Below are 18,147 nucleotides of genomic sequence, written 5' to 3'. Positions count from 1 at the left end.
TAAACATGTCTTTCTAAATATCTCGAATATATCGGCGAGTAACAATACATTGTTTTTAAAGTACAGATCGTGATAATCGCCTAAATTCTTACAACCTAATTTACCCCACACCGTCAGAGCGTGTTCATAATTGGCATCTGTTATTTTAGATTCTGTTAAGTTACTATAGAATGATTCGAGGGGTGGTAATTTAGTTTCGTTGAATCTAGACCAATCATCCATATATTCGTAAGGATATACACCTTTTCTCAGCAACAAATGATACGTTAACCTATCGGTATATTGATTTGTTATCGCAAAGTCATCGGGATTGTTCACATTAGCTAAATTGTCCAGGGAAGATAACAGAAACTGTACGGAGTCTATGAATCTAAGCCCATTACTTTGCTTTATTCTAAATTTCCCATCCTTGTCCGTATAATGTATAGTTTTAGTCAACGAGAACGATATGTATTTTTCCATATTATTAGGAATGCACGTTAAGCCACCGCCGGTCTTTGAGATAGCTTGCATAATGAGATGTGATTCGTATCCTCTAAGGTTGTGAAACACAACGGGGATGGGTATTGTTTGAGAATTCATTTTTAGTGTCAAGTTACACTCGTTATGCGCGGCTTCCCGATAATTACCCGGGTTTATTACAAACATGACAACTCGTTGACCTCTTATAGGCCCTCCAATTATCCCTCGTCATACACATGGGTTTCTTACACGATAAAATTTCCCTGATTATTCTCACTCGTTTTGTAGATATTCTAGGAACTTTCCCGCTGCATTGGGACCTCTGTAAATCACGGGCGGGTTTGTTTTCCCATCATACCTTACAACTATATATCCAAACCCACAAGGAATATGTTCTTGAGTTTTGTACGTAAACCTTCTATCTTGATTATTATCTTGATTATTGTCCCCCGCCGCAGGAAAGCGCAAAGCGGGGGATATAGTATTCACGTACGTGAACTGTCTGTACGTCCCACCTGTTTGTTGCCGCGATATCTCAAGAACTAATCGCTGGATTGTCTTCATATTTGGAATTATGGTGTATATACAGACTCCGCGGACACCAGTCGGTTTTGGTGACCTTGACCTCATTTTCAAGGTCACAGCAGGCAAATCTGCTTTTGGAGTTGGAAAACGGTGTTGCCGCGATATCCCAAGAACTAATCGCTGGATTGTCTTCATATTTGGTACTATGGTGTATATACAGGCGGGGGACATTTCGTCACTTTGTTACAAATACTTGTTTTCTATAGGTTTGATTAGTGTTTCGAAGTCGGCGTAAATTACGTACAGTACTGGCATTTGATTACAATAATGTTCAAATTTTAATATATTTCCCCCCTCTTTAGGCATATCGATCCTGATAGCAGTCTGTCCAACACCTCTGCAGTCTTCTTTATGCGCTTCTAATAGATCTTGTCTGCTGTACCCATGCAGGCATCTTTCGCAGAAATATTTCTTTCAAGCATGTTTTGTTTGATTGTATAATAGCCTGCTTAAACTCTTTATCCATGTATAATGATATTTTCCATCTTTTTCGATCAAAAATGAATTGATTCTGAGAATATGTTCTGGAGCGGAGCTTATCCTGTGTACAACAATTCCTTTAGAATGTCCGAAAACATTTATAGCTAAATTATTTTGCTTTTCCACCTTATCAATTTGTGATATTGGTGTAGGTTTGTCTATACCATCGAAGTTGAGTCCATCGTTTTGAGGATAGCTCGAAGGTCTATTTGCAATTTTAGAATCTACGGGGAACAATGCAGATCTTATCATCATTCTTAAACAGTCATCAGATTTATTTTTTACGTTAATTATGGCTTTTTTCCTTTTATAATACGGGGGTAAATCTATGTAAGATCCACCTTTGAAGGGCATATAATTTGCTATATCTAAATATAAACTATCGATTTTATCCACACCCCAACCCGAACCTCTATTAGTCCAACGTTCTAAAGTTTCTTGTATCCTCTGAATTGAAGTATCTAATGATGCGTTTATAGTATCGGATTCGGTTATAACTTCTTGATTGCTTCGGAAATATGGTATGGTATATTCAGTGCTATCGTCTGTGTTACTTTTACTCAATGACATTTTAATCGTCAGCTGGTATTTTATGCTATGTGAATCATCTAACTCCTCGTTAATTTTGCTCGATATGATGGGCTTAACATCATTAACATGCATGTTGGAATTATTATCCATCTTCCAACCTCTTAGATATTTACCAATGCCGGCGGATGTGGGTACAAATTTTAATTCTTGTTGTTTTTTATCAACAGCGTCATCTAGTAAAGCAAACAATTCAGCTCTTCTCATTCGAGAATAACCTCTCAGCCCCCTGTTTTTTGCTTGAGCTTTGAGTTCTCTAACAGTCTGGGGTTTGTTGTCCCCCGCCGCGCGAAAGCGGGGAGCGGGGGATATAGTATTCACGACCGTCCGTACGTCCGTACGTCCCACCTGTTTGTTACCGCGATATCTCAAGAACTAAACACTGGATTGTCTTCATATTTGGAATTATGGTGTATATACAGACTCCGCAGACACCAGTCGGTTTTGGTGACCTTGACCCCATTTTCAAGGTCACAGCAGGCAAATCTGCTTTTGGAGTTGGAAAATGGTGTTGCCGCAATATCTCAAGAACTAATCGCTGGATTGTCTTCATATTTGGTACTATGGTGTATATACAGGCGGGGGACATTTCGTCACTTTGTGACAAATACTTGTTGTTTCCAAACCGAGTAAATCGATCAATTCAGCTTTTCTCATTCGAGAATATCCACATAGACCACGTTGCTTTGCTAAAGCTTTCAGCTCTCTGACAACACAAGTCATTGTTATATATAAATACATGTGAACTAATGTCTAATTGGTTTGAATTCTACCCAATCTATTTATCTCGGTAAGCCTTTTTCCTTTCATAAATAATCTGAAACCGCTTCTTGTCAGCACCGTGACTCTTACATAAACAGTAACTACCTTTGACCCAAATCCCACATACAGAACACGAATAATTAATGTGCCCTTTTCTAATTGCAATGGAGTGGATTCCACAAAAATCTGACATACAGCTCTTTCCATAAATTTGTGATCGGCCCATGCGTATGAATTTACATGTTGATGTGCCTCTCGCCATTGTAATAAATATACACTTCTAGTATCATTTGTCTAAATGCATGCCAAGTCTCCACTGGTGATTTATTGATTAACAGTCGCTCGCTCGCCCGCCCTAACTAGTTCATGGTTTATGCGTAGTTATTGTGTAACCTAAAATCAATACAGCAGTCAACCCACATATTATGAATATAACCTCGCGGTCTTTTTGAGCCTCTGACGGTGTATAAAACTGACTCATTGTTGGTTTCGGCATTGGGTCAAGTTTTTTCCCCATACACGAGGAAGTATTCGTGCATGGCAGATTCGACATCCTTAAACGTTTGAATTGAATGTCCTTGTTTACGTAGTTCTTCATTAATAAAATCTAATCTTAACTCTGGCTCATCACTGGCTGCCCCAGAGTTATGTCCCTTGAGACCCTGCAGTCCCTGACACTGACAAGGCCTGCACACTGGCCTCCCTGGCAGTATTATTGGAAAATCACACTATCATTTTTGATGCACTTTTTCTACCAGAAACTTGCTTTTAATATACATTTATCATATACCATTGTAAAGAGGATTGAGTATACTTTAATATTCTTTGTTGTTATTGTCTCTAACCTTTGTTATTTTCTAATTACAGGTGTTTACAAGTGAAATAAAACTTGAAAACACTGAAAAAATGAAAACAGACAATGAATTTTGGCTCAAATTGTATTAAAAATCACAAAAATAAATCACAGATACAAGGTAAACATAACACAGTTGTCTTGTCATCTTGGACGGCACAGGTAAATTCTCTTCATGCACATCTGTAAACAAATAAACAAGTTTACAACTCTTGGTACTGACTTTGTTTTCTATACTGATGTCACATATTACTTATGATACACTTACAGCCTCTTAGGTAAACTCGTTAACACAGGTAAACTTGTTAAAGCAGGTAAACTCGTTTACACAGGTAAAAACGCAAATATTTGATTTATTTTGTTCTTTTTCAGGATTTGAAACAAAAATTAAGTTTTTAAGTTTTTAAATAGTAATTTATCACATTACCTGAACATTGAACCACAGCTACTATAAGAATGACATCACAGAGAAGATATCACAGATTGATTTGAAAGGAGGGAAAAATTGTAAAAGGACGGAAAGATCGTAAATTCAAGTTCTGCAAATATACAAGTTGTGATAACATATTTACAATACACTGTTATTTACAATTACATAATAAATTAAATCAGTACTTTATTACATCAATTAATAAATAAATAATCATTACAGTTACTAAAATTTAAATTAAGATGTAAAAAACAAGAAAACAAACATGAATATGGAAATAAATTTTATTCAAATTGAGCGAAATATAAGGACATACAACAAACCGGCAAACTACAATTCGGATTGCGATCAGAAACTTAAATTTAAAAAAAAAGAAAGAGATACGTCATGCCACTCACCTTTGTTGTTGTTGTGATCGCTCGTTCACCTGTAGGCTGCATTCTCATTCGTCGCACTGATAATCTGTTCAAACACAGAATCATTGTTAAACAGTTGGAAAAAATCAATAGCACGATATTTCACTCACCGTGTCAATATATATTCTTGAGTCCGGTCGCCTCTTCAAAATCCCTCATGTCTCCACCGTTGTGGTCCCTCTGCCACTCCCATTCTTGAAAGTTGGCGGGGGTGGGGGGGGGACACCTCGTCGAAACCGTCAAAATCTTCACCAAAATCTTCACGAAATTCCCTCTCCCCTTCGCGTAAATTATTCAAATCAAACACATTATTATTCCCGATAGAGTCGTTGTTAGTCATCTGATCGCTATCCGAATCGTAGTTGGCCGCCATTACGCTAGATTTACGATTCAAGCGAGAAAAATACCTGTTGCGAAAACAGGTGACATTCGCGATTTTCGCGCCAAAAAGACTGGGAAATTCCATGGAATGACGTGTCAATCACGTGTAGATCTCGTTTCCATATTTAGAACGAGATTACACACGAGAAAGGAAGTTGAAAGAGCGATTTTGTAAACACGGTCGCGCCGCCCGATTTATCGGGCAGCCGTGTGTGGGGCTTGGACAATAGCCGCCCGATTTTTCGGGCAGCCGGGTACTGGGACACGGTTTAAGCTGCCCGATAAATCGGGCAGTCGGGGCGAAAGGGTTAACATCCTATTTCTGGTTTACTTCATTATATCTTCCGGGATAAGCCATTGTTTGATGAGCATATCTTTTGTAGCCATAGCCAATCCAATATGAAGAATCATCATACCGATATCATAACCATTAAAATCTAGCTTGGGAGGTGTGTCTTTAGTAATCATTTTAGCTATACGGGCATAGCCAATGGCCAAGCCGCTGACCACTGCTGAATGATACATTGCGTTTACCAACATTTTACCGTCTGTAACTGGAGTAGTCATGCTTCTTATAGCATTATATGGGGGCTAACCTCTAATTGAACTTGTTGTTATGACATCGGGGGTGACGTTTTCTCTTCTCCGGTCTTATAAAACAACCATACAGCTGCTATAGCAACAACTCCTACTAGTGCCCAAGTTTTAATCGGATCAATATTTGAATTATTCATTAGTTTCGCTTTGCGCGCGAGCCCCCCAATCCTACCAGCCGAGATATTTTTGGGGGTTCTTCCACGTCACTCTGGCTTGTTTTTGTGGTTGTGGTGCAATTGCTGGTATTTCCTCATTCACTATCTCTTGTGCAATCAGGGTTATTATTTCCTCATTCACAATCTGTTGTGGTGTCACTTGTTGTGATTGTGTTTCCGCAATCTGTTGAGTCTCCATTATTATTAAGTTGGCACGTATGTTTAAATTGACAATACCTAGCCGTTATTAAAGCTGTGGTAAGTAGAGCTAAGAACATTCAGTATCTATGATAAAATTACAGCTCACTGAGCTTATAGCGTGTTCGATGAATGGGTCGTTCTCGAGAGATTCGCATAAATACATGCGATGTTCTGCCGGGATGGGGAGAAACGTACTAGCTACGACTGTGTATAGTTGTAATATAGCCGACCCTATCGTTTCAGTCATGGTAGCTTCCAGTCTAGACTCGTAACGCGGGTACAGTTTTTTAATTTCTTCGTCGGTCATGTTATCAATTTTTTCGATGATATAATTTTCCCCCAAATATTGGGAACATTTTCCACCGGCTACCAAAGCCGTGAGTCTTTCTCTATGTTTATCTAAAGATTTATCTGTAACTACTTCAGCATGTAGATCAGATTCTTTGAGCATTTTTTCGATGAGTTCGTCGCATTCCATAATGTAATACCTAAGGAGATATTTAAGTCTAACATAATATAATATGACATATCCAATACATCCCGTAATAATAAACTGTTGCAAAAGAATGAGGATTTCAAACCACATTATGTCATATTAACCGCTAATGTTTAATTTATCGTATTTTTTTGCTATATTTGCTATAATTTTGCTATATTTGCTATTATTTTGCCACATTATGCTATCTTTTTGCTATATTTGCCATAATTTTGCCATATTTTGCTATAATTTTGCCATATTTTGCTATAATTTTGCTAAGCAGTTGCTATATTTGCTAAAATTTTGTTTAGCATTTGCCATAATTTGTTAAGCAATTGCATAAGCAGCTGGTTGATCGGTTTTTAATACGAGTTTACAGTGCTTCGTTGCTGCTAACAGTTTTCTGACTTAATCTTGTTCGAGCTTGGTATAAATAACATCATTTTCGCGTAGACATTCCTCGAATGAATCTCGGTCTTTGCAATGAAACAGGGCTACCCATTTGGTCTGCTCTCTGAGATCTTTCAGGACAGAGTTGTATTTTTGAGTAAGTACCCAAACGCTATGCTGAGTATGCCATTCGGAGAATGCTAAATACGAAAGCATATCTTTCTTTTTGGTGAGCTCTTTACTTGCACTGCAATCGTCTATTACGAAAAGGGTTGATTCTCCTTTGTATTTTTCATGACATACTCGTAAACAGTCTTGTAAACGATCGCCCGGATCAACTCTGTGTACCCTGTCCTCATTCATTACTCAATCTCTCGATAGGTATGTTTTATTAACGTTTATAGTCGGGCACAGAATAATAATATGATCGAAAACGTCCCGATAATGACTTTCTAAAATATCTAGAATAAAAGCTGTTTTTCCATAACCCGTTTGCCCGCATATGATAGCGCAGTGCGGTTCTTTTGGTTAAAAGATTATTAATAGATTGCTTGCACAAATCGTCCATTCTGTATATTAAGTTGCGCATCCATAATCACGTACAAATATATGTTTAATTTACCAGCCAATTCCTGGAGCTTCGTTATTTGTATAGTGACACCCTCGCTAGCATTTTCTATTTTCCGCCCACTACCGTGTAGTTGGTCGTCATCCGTTGTTCGCATGTCGAGCCATAGCACGTACTTCGTGGTAAGGTATTCACCCATCGATACACCCCCGAGAGACAGATCTTTCACGACCGCGTTAACTTCTGGGCTTCGTTTTATAGAAGGGAGTTTTTTAATCTCATCCCACTGTTGATACGCTAGCAATTCTTGGCTATATAGTTGATTAGGAACGCCCTGGATAGTCAATTCTACTTTTGTAATCTTTGGATTGTAGAACTTCTCGGTATTTCTTTTAAATGCATCGGAGGGGTCCTCGAACAACATTAAAATACCCTTCAACGACCTCGTGGGGACGTTTAGATTGATATTCCACGTTGTGTCTTTTTTGTTCCTGGTGATCTTTCGATGTCGAAGCAAGCGATCGTACAAAATGGCTAAACTTCCTGTATACTGGTTACAAATTTGTCTGGCTAATTCGGGATCTGTTATCATATCATACTCCAGCGAGATATTGTCAATGGAATAGCTAGCCGTTTCGTCCCCAGTGACTTTGATTACTCTGCTGTTGTCATTAAAAGTGAGTTTGTATTCTAACCTATCGCCTAGGGATGCCTGATAAAAGGGCATGTGGGAATCTAGTAATTCAAAGTCTGGTGGAATATAGAATCGGTTACCTAATGCGTCGGCAACGGCCTGATCTTTTACGACGGTACTATCACCACTAGAAGCACCTACACGCAGTCTCAATGTGTTCTGATTACAAATATATTGGTACTGTAAGTTTTCCCATTATTTAGCCGTTCTCCAGAGATCCATGTAACAGAAGTATACATCGCTGTCGTCAATACTCAAAACTTCATTGCAGCTAATTTTAATCGCGATTTTCTTAACAATCTTACGACTAATGTTCTGAACGAGTTCCCTGTTAACGTCGGCAGAATTCAAAATAATTGTAAATGCTAGTCAGGCAGTTCCTGGAACTAACACATCATGTGCGCCAAGATAAGGAAAGCAAACCAGAAGTGTTTGATTCTGATCAATGGTACTCAGGTTATTAGTTATTGTTACAGACTGACGAATTGCTTTGACCCCTTATGGATCCCGAAGTTTATGTTGTGGGTTTAACTTGCGCCCTTATTGCGAAGACATTGTTATATTGAAATTATGTAACCTTATGTTTAATATAAAAATGGATGATTTTAATCTAGATGATTTTGATAACCCTAGTACAATCGAAGAGGGTACTGATTATTACGATACCTTTAAAGATGTTAGTCCTATTGTTCGTGAATATTCAAAGTTTGAATTAGATAGTAAAGGAATATTGCAACTGAGTAGCAAACCCGATATTGATCTTATGCATTCTCGTACTCGTAAGCCCCTAGCTTTGTCTACGATAGCCAGTAAACACGACATCAGCACTGTTCGTAATGAATTAGGTTTTGTAGACTACTCACAAGGAGCAAAACTTTCCGCGAAGACTACTAAGGTTCTTCGGACTGTGCGTACTGAACTCTGTACTATAGATAATTTGGAAGAAAGCTCGAAGGTGGCCTCGGACGGACTCAGAGAAATTTTGGATACCTACTACGATAATTCCAAGTTACAGGTACCATCCTCGGAGTTCAGTATTAGGGAATTATGAGGTCTTGACAAGGCAATGCAAACATTGCGGGGAGAACTCATCAATAATATAGCCAAGCTATCCGAAATCAACAAGCATATAGCTTATGAGAAAACAAAACTTGAACAGGCGGGCGATGAATTCAGTAGACGTTGCTGAAAGATTGCTTAACTTAGAAGAAGAAAGATCGGTCTGCCTCGAGGCTGCTTCCAGTAATAGAAAGGCACTTCGTTCACAAATCAGTCGAATTCGAGAAACTATCGATCAAGTCCTCAACGATGACACTACACTGGCCGATAAAATTAAAACATTGTTCAGAGAACAGGGAATAACCATTGCCAGTATTTTAACTGCATTGGGATTTCTTATATCGACTTTGACTCTAGCGTTAACCGGTGATGATACAGGAGGTGGTGCACCCCCACCACCTATTGATAAAAGAGTGGATAAAAAAGCATTTAAAAGCATTAGGTTCAGCACTGGGAAAGCTCGCTGGGAAAGCCGCATCTGCACTTCCCGGTATAAAAGGGAGTATTGTTTCCTGGCTCTTGAATTTATTAGCTAAGACCACCACTGGGCTTCGTCAAAACTTGTGGGCACTGATCATAGCAATTGCAGGGCTGTTGTACGTATCCGCTAATAACTATTTAACCAAATCAGTTCGCTAACCAAATCATGAGTAAACCAGCCGCGACTCCACCCACTACAAGCCCTGTTTTTTCATCGATATGTTGTTGATTTTTAGCCGCAATATGTGGTGGCACTTGTGGTTGTGTGTTAGTAGATTGTTGAGCGTTAGTATATATTTGTGGCTTGACTATTCCCGTTTCGCCTGTGTTTGTTTGCGTTATTAATTCGGTGTTAATATCTGAATTAATACCTGGTTTTTGTTGATTGGTAGCAATAACAATTTTATTATTATAACCTATCACTTGACCGATCTTAAGTTCCATATTACTCGGAGACATGTATAGTCCCGGCGCATAAACGTAGTCCACTTTGGATTGAGCGTACTGTAATACATCTTGATAACGCTTTATAGAAGATGGTATGTCAACTAGTGAATTAATGGCATCCTCAACATTTGCAACAAACTGTTTTTGTGCATCTAGTGCCGTCCCAGAACCAATAATGGACGTTCGTGTTTGCGATTGTGCACCGCGAATTGCCCATACATAAGTTCTTATTGATTCATTAACTCTTACAACTCTTGGGTTAGTAAAATTATTTTCTGTTTTATCATTAAGAAATTCATTCCAAGCGTTTGCGGTATCGTTCAGTTGTACAAATTTTGTAACAATATAAGCCAAACCACCCTTAAAACTCATAAGAGAACCTCTCCAATCGTTACTCGAAAGTTCCCAGCCATAATTAAGATTATGTCATCTTACAAAAAGATTGTTTTTCTGTAACAACTTAAATGGATCGAATGATTGATGAGTTTTTTTTAACTAAATCATCGCTTTCTTCTTTAACAGTTTTTTGTCCGCTGTACGGAACACCTAGACCATGGTTAATTCCTTTAATACGCCAATCTTTACTCGTAGAAATATTAAATTCCTGACAAATACGTTTGAATGCCCACCTATTGTACGGATTATTTGATGCATTCCATGCTCGAACCTGTGGTAATGGGGCACTAATTTCTTTAAGTATATGTCTAATCTGATAATACACGTGAAATGATAAAACAGACTTATTTAGTGCAAATCCTGGGGCATAAAGAGATACACCACATCCCGTTGTGGCACACCATATGGCAAAGTTTAACTGGTTCTGCCAAAATTGCATCGGATTGTGATACCAATCGTGCACCATTTTATCGCTAGTTGCCATGACCCTGTATTTTTCAAAGATATCAGGGCATTCAACAAAAAAAATAGCACCAGAGGCACTTACTAAAATCGACTGATTAGTAATATAAGTTGATTTCATATTTTAGTTATGATATAGTATCATTGTATATTTAATATGTATGTTACACTCCTGGGAATAACAAATGGTCAGTCTATTGAACTGATTCATACTATCGATAACTCGGATGGTCAACTTGAAGTCGCCCTATGCGATGTAACATATTAACGCGGTGGACCAATATAAATGCTGTGGGAAATAATAATAAGATACATATATTAGATGGCAATGGTATTAACATTCACATTATTATACCTGATGGGTATTACAGCGTATGCTCACTCAATAATGAAATTTTTAAGCCTAATGGAATTAGTCTCACACAAAATGAGTCGAATGGGATACTGATTTTAAGCGCTGGAGAAAAGGATGTAAAGCTTTACGAGAACTTAGCAATTACACTTGCATTTGCAATCGAGGATATAACATTAATCAAGTCAACATTTGATGGAGATAAATTACCCGATTTAGTTCCCTATAAAGAGTTGTCCATCCATCTTGGTGAAATAAGCACGACGGATAATATTCAACTTGAAAGTCCTTCAACTCTACTCAGATCTATTCCAGTCAAAGATGAAAAATACAATAGCGGTAGAATGGAAACTTTCTCAACATTACAATATAAAAAATTAAAGAGTGGTATTATTTCAGACCTCAAAATTTCTGTATTAGATGTAAAACACCAACCTGTACATATAGGATACTTTAGTGTAACACTCCATATTATAAATAATGGTTGATTCATCAGGCCCTGGAACGCTCAGACAATGTAATACAATTGCACTTTCCGATCTCGGAGACACAGAAGGATTCGGTAAACCCGGTACCGATGGTAAGTTATACGCTTTACACTTACAAGATAATGTATACAAGCGGAAAGAAGTTACATTCACAGGTAATCTAGGAGATTTAAGAGATGTCGATGTTAGTAGACTCCTTAAAAAAAACACTTCTTACAATCTTACTCACAACGATGATAATATTTGGACTATGGTCGAAGCAAACATTGAGTGGCTACTGAATATCGTCATTACCCCACCGTATGTGATGATGGTTAAAGCACATAATATAACTAAGATAATAAATAGTGGCATCATACTCGCGGCTTATATCCCATCAAAACGAAAAAGTGTGTTAGTCTCTCCCCTGCCAGAAAACCCAGGTCATATGTTATATAGTCGTCCAGCAGTAAAAAATGTTAGTTTAAATTTTGTTACTGAATTCAATGATATTAAACAGAACTTGAGTTCAATGCCTAATCTTTCTACGCTTATTATTGAAGTCTTGTTTGGAGATGCACCGGGAGATGCCTTCGAAATATTACCAGGACTATCGATTAAATGGCTCAAGAAACACGAGCGTCGACGTTGCAGTATTATTCATATCGGAGCATCACCCGTTGCAACCCTCGAGGGGGTCCAAATTATTAAAAGTGGTAGTATTTCTCTTACTAAGATATTCTTGCCGTATAATATACATTTGATAAGGTTGATGTATACTCAAAACATTGACGCAAGACCAATTAAAGACTATTATATGATCGTAATATACACTATGAGTTTATATCCGGCACTCGATGAGGCACTTGAAAAGATGGAAACTGTTGATGGATTTCGATTACATCAAATAAGCGACATAAAACATCGAATAGAAAAGGAGAGGGAGTTGAGACTTGGATTGTATAAAAAGTATCGCAGAGCCGTGAATGCTCTGGACGGAGTTGACACCGCGCTTGTTACAGCTGGCATGGGACTCAGTGTAGCCAGTGTTGGTTTATTATCAACTATAATCGCCGCGCCTATCGTACTTGGCATGGATATAGCGGCTGGAGTCTCAGGACTGGCAGGAATAACGATAAAATTCATTTCTCGTAGGTTGCAAAAGAAAGCATTAAAACACGATAATATTAGGATACTCGCTGAAGCAAAGTTGAACAGCATTGAGGATCATATTTCGACAGCACTGGCTGATTGTAAGATATCCGAGGAGGAGTTTCATTTAGTGTTGTCGGAACTCACCTAATACAACGTAATGAAGCAAGAGATTCGATCAAAATCTCGTAAGACCAATGGTATTAGCGAAGACGAGAAAAAAAAGTTTATAGAACAGGGGAGACAACAAGCGCGTCAATTATTCCGTGCCAAGACCAAAGAACTGGTTGGAGATTAAAAATAGATTGCTTACTAACGTTAGATCACATTTAAACGAATGCTTACATAAGTATATAATAATGGAGAATTACAAACCAACAAAGGAAGAACTCGAAAAAGCTATTGAAACATTTATGCTCAGGGACAAAATTATCAAATGGAGAGAATTACCACAAGGTATGTATTATATTTGTGATGTAAAACCAACCAAATACGGCCATCAAATGTTTCTTTCAATTACCAAGAGTCTGGTCTCCCAGTAAAATGAACGAAGAATTTAGTAAAAATGTTGAATATCACTCCGTTAAAAATAATGGTATACGTATTACCGTATTTTCTTGAGTATAGTGCGCACTTTTTTTCGAAAAAACACAGCTATGTAGAAGGGGGTGCGCATTATACACGAATTATGAGTTTGGATGTTTTTTTCCCCCATGGAAAGACATTACCGTGAGCACGAAACACTGGAAATACCATGTCAACAAATCCATACTGAAGTACGCAAAATAATCATGTAATTACACTGTCTGGCTATAAAAAGTGTTCTTTGTATATCAGGACTTATGTTTGTAACTTATTTCATTGATTTTATTCAAAATTCCTTATAATCTGATAAAATTGTTTTTATTAATTTCGGCGAAATCGTGTGTGAAGCGATCGGAAGATCGCACAACTCACCGTTATTAACAGCAACCACGGTCAGAATACCGCTATTGACGCCTTGAAACAAACTTTAGTTGACAGAGAATGGATACATATATCATAAATGACATACTTTGACTCGTTAAAAGTCATATTTGTTTTTGTTTGACGATTCTATGTCAACATGAAATTCTCGCGATCACGTGATCATGTGCGCGTGAGCCTTGACGGTGACTGGTCAGACATGTTCCATGTAAAAAATAATGCCCGGGAATAGCGATCAGCTGCTTCGCTTAGGGTTATTATTATTTTAAATATGTTTATTAAAGGTTGCATATAATTAAGAAAATAATGGAATATATTATTCCTGATAAATAAAATAGTTTCAGATACAATTGTTGCCGATCCTTGCATTAAAAATCTTATAAAGTTATATCATTGGGTGTGTCTTGACTGAATCACCGGTCGATTCCAAGAAAACGTGTGTACAGCTGATTGCTGTTTCCAGCTTAGTTTACGAGAAAATACGCAAGGTAATCTTAATCCCTAAATATAAAACAATGCCTAGCAGAACAATAAATACTATTTAAACGGTAAATAAACATGTCTGGTGATTTTTTATCTCAAATTTCGAATTTGTACTGACGAAGTTTCTCAGCACCCGTTCGTTTGCCGGACTTCGCTGAAAGGGTACGGTGTAAAAAATTTCTGCTCATAATATTCAAATTTCTTTTTTTCCAAAATATTGAACCCGCTAGAGGGGGGTGCGCATTATACATGGGTGCGCACTATACTCAAGAAAATACGGTAGTAAAAATAATAGATAATATTTTCATTACAATTTAGTTTAGTCTCATGACTATCGTTGAACCGCATCATCATTTACGCATAAAAAATTCCCCCTGTAGTGGTGGTATAGGTATATAAATCCGGCTCCAGTGGAAGTGGTCCAGAACCCCTATTACCTATAAAAATTTATATCATAGAAGCATTGATTGACTCCAGGTGGTGGTGAGCTAGAGTCAATTTAACTTAATCTCATGACGATCGTTGAATCGCATAGTCATTTACACATAAAAAATTCCATCTGTAGTAACAGTATAGGTATATAAATCCAGCTCCAGTGGAGTTGCGGCAGAACCATCATTACCTATACTACTTGTTGATCCAACACACACGGGAAAGAAGTGATGTTTTCCCGCCTTGCGCATGCGCAGATGCAGTTTGACAAGGGATAGGGTTTACCTCAAGACTATGGGATAATTGGCAGTGAAGAGGATGTCTGTCGAAAAATCTAAAGATTTTATAGTGTGATTATTGCCAAAATGGGACTTTGTGGCTATGATGTAATAGAGGTAGGATATTCGCAGGAATTATACAACATTCAAACTGAGGGATGTACACAAACTGGTTCAACAATCAATAGACACCATCATGCAGGAAACGTGGCAAAAGTGTGTTGAGAAAGTTGAGAATGAAATAGAGAGACATTATTGGGGTCATAGTGGATTGGACCATGCCACAATCAAGCCAATGATCATCAGGGTAGACTCGGACAGCGGCAATAGCGATTCGGACAACAGCGACACCAATTCCGATTCAGTGACTCCGATTGAACACCCAAAACGGCTTTTGAGATGACCCCCATATACGGTGCACATGCTTGTTCATTTCCTGGCTGTTCCATGAGCGACTGGTCCTCCCTGGTATGGGATGGCGAAAAATGTCAACAATATGATGATCGTTTGTTAAACAATTTTTTTATTCGGGTGTCCAAAATTATGAGACAAACCATCAGAGTTGGTCTGTCCAATTCATGTCGCTGTGCACATTTTGGTTTTGTTGCAATTATTAGATTTTGAGTTAGTGAGCAATTCATCAGTCTCAGATGGAATCAAACGGACTGTAGGTCCCCACTGCTTATGCAGAAAATATTTGTCAGTGGCTGACTAGAAGTTTGTTTATTGGCTGCTGCTGGTTTGTCTGTCCTATTCTTCATTATTTACAAGTCACTGTGATATAGCTGAAATATTGTTGATTGCAGCATAAAACAACAAAAAGGGCCATAAGGTCATGGTGGCTACAACAGTATAGATCCTCACATCACTTATCACACTTTGCTGAACATCACTGCAAAATAATTGCAAGCATGTGAACATGGATGTATCACTGTGAATGTAGCTTGTGTTTTAAAGCATCAATGTTTGGCACTGTTTCTGAAACCCTTGTTATTCCACAGTTTTTTCCTTCTGATGCACATCAAGATAATCCCATTGTAAAACAACCTGATCGTTTTGTTGTTCACAGATTGAATTATGCCACCTAAGAAGAAGGAAGAAGCAAAACCTGCACCTCTTATTGGTAGAGTTGGTACAAACCTGAAAATTGGTATTGTTGGACTTCCCAATGTCGGGTTAGTAGATAACGTTCTGTAACTTAATACGAGTGTTTGAAATTAAGGGGCTATCCTCACTTACCCGGCATACTGTCGGGATTGACAATGTTACTGTCACATGTACTGTCGAGGATTTCAGTATATGTTAAACTGACAATTATAAATATAAAGTGCAGGATTAAATATATTTATTAATATTACATAAACAAGAATAATGACAACAATATATACTCACATGCAAAAGAAACGCAAGTTGAGTATACAGTATACATGTTATTTATTTTCTACAGTAAAGACAAGAAATACTAATAGGGCAAGATTTGACTGAAGACAGTTTAATGGATTAAAAGGCAGATGACATAATTGTTTTTTTCAAATGTTAAGTGCTTACAGTTTCGGGTCAATACCCAAAATGTCAGTCAATACCTGGTGTGACCACCATTAGCATTGGTCACTGCCACACATCTCCTGTACATTGAGTGGATCAGACGATTTGTGAAGGCCCTAGAGATCCTCCTGCACACATCCAGAGCAGCTGTGCATAGTTCATCGGCAGTTGAAGGGACTGGGCGCACATTGTGCAGACGCCTTTGAACCTCATCCCATAAGTGTTCGATGGCTTTATTGGGGACTGGTGATTTCGGATGCTTCCATTGTTGAGACTGAATTTTGGTTTCTGGTGATGAATCCAGGTCTCATCCATGGTTACAAATCGGGCCAAAAAATCATAGGGATCTGCTTCGAAACGGCATGAATTGTCACGGGACCTCAGGAATCTGACACGTTTCTGATCCGCTGTCAAGAGCTTTGGCACCCATCATGCAGAAACTTTTCTCATTTCCAACTCGTTGGTGATAATGTGCTCAACCCTATCATGAGAGATGCCCACAACACTGGCAATATGTCGAGTGGTCAATCGTCGATCAGCCATCACCATGTCATGCACCCGGGTAATGTTTTCTGGATTGGTTGCTGTTGAAGGCCTTCCTGGAAGCGGTCATCGTCAAGGCTCTCTCTTGTCGTAAGAGGTGACTAACAGGATCAGGTGGTCAGGCTCGCTGACTTGGTTGGTTCATGTCATCGAATCCAAGTTGTGTAGTTTGATGCTCATGATGTCAATCATTGGATTGTCATGTCCTGTTTTGATTGATTGAAAAAAGAATCAGTCAGAATTGAAGGTTTTAAAGGTGACTGCCCCATTCAAAACCAAACTGTCTCAGACTGGGCAGAAGGTGGGTATTTGGAATACTGGTTAAGTGTCTGTCTCAGTTGATATTTTAAGGTGTTTACATGGACATGTATGAAGGTGAGATGCACGGCCTTGGCACCAGTTTTGAGTGATTTGGTTTGATCTGTGTTCACTTTTGAAAATGTCTTCTAAATGTGCTTTTTTTCAAATCAACAGGAAGTCCACCTTTTTCAATGTGTTGACAAAGAGTCAAGCCACAGCAGAGAACTTCCCATTCTGTACCATAGATCCGAATGAGAGTAAGTTGAGACATTTTGTACACTTGTGATATCTTTAAGACCCTGGCATCTATTTGAAATGAAATCACAACAGATTACTAGACAACATTTTACAGTCCGAATTGTAATTTATCATCAGGTTGATTATACCAACAAGACACAGAAATACAATAGACACATTTATTGTGATGAACTACATACTTTACTTAACCTTTAGCCTGCTGAATTACATGCTGATAAGTTCACTACAACAAGTGTATCCCACGTAATATGTCTATGGATATCGTCGATCAGCAAGATCACCCTCTACAACAGGTGTGCGAAAATGGGCTTGACAAAACGTGTTTCAAAATAACATCCCCGCGTTGTTGAATATGATAGGATATATATATAAGCAATAAAATGCTACGTACATATTTTCGGTGTTAGTTCCACATTACATTTGGGATAGTTTTCCTTTCGGGAATACATTCATAGATTCTAGCATGATTTTAGAACAGTTTCACGAA

At 38.1% G+C, this 18,147-nt stretch overlaps 1 protein-coding gene across 1 annotated transcript in view; it reads left to right on the top strand.

Annotated features, from left to right (window-relative positions):
- LOC124150121 (obg-like ATPase 1) overlaps positions 1 to 18,147 on the top strand; it is a 410,349-nt gene that overhangs the window by 43,380 nt on the left and 348,822 nt on the right. Inside the window, exons 2-3 of the mRNA XM_046522047.2 lie at positions 16,084 to 16,189; positions 17,577 to 17,659. Coding sequence (XP_046378003.1) covers positions 16,092 to 16,189; positions 17,577 to 17,659 — 181 coding nt within the window. The 5' untranslated portion in view covers positions 16,084 to 16,091. The remainder of the gene's footprint in view (positions 1 to 16,083; positions 16,190 to 17,576; positions 17,660 to 18,147) is intronic.

Source organism: Haliotis rufescens, unplaced genomic scaffold (genome assembly GCF_023055435.1).
Source record: "Haliotis rufescens isolate VD_foot unplaced genomic scaffold, xgHalRufe1.0.p SCAF_4, whole genome shotgun sequence".
Taxonomy (NCBI): domain Eukaryota; kingdom Metazoa; phylum Mollusca; class Gastropoda; order Lepetellida; family Haliotidae; genus Haliotis; species Haliotis rufescens.
This window is presented reverse-complemented; position numbering and strand designations above follow the sequence as displayed.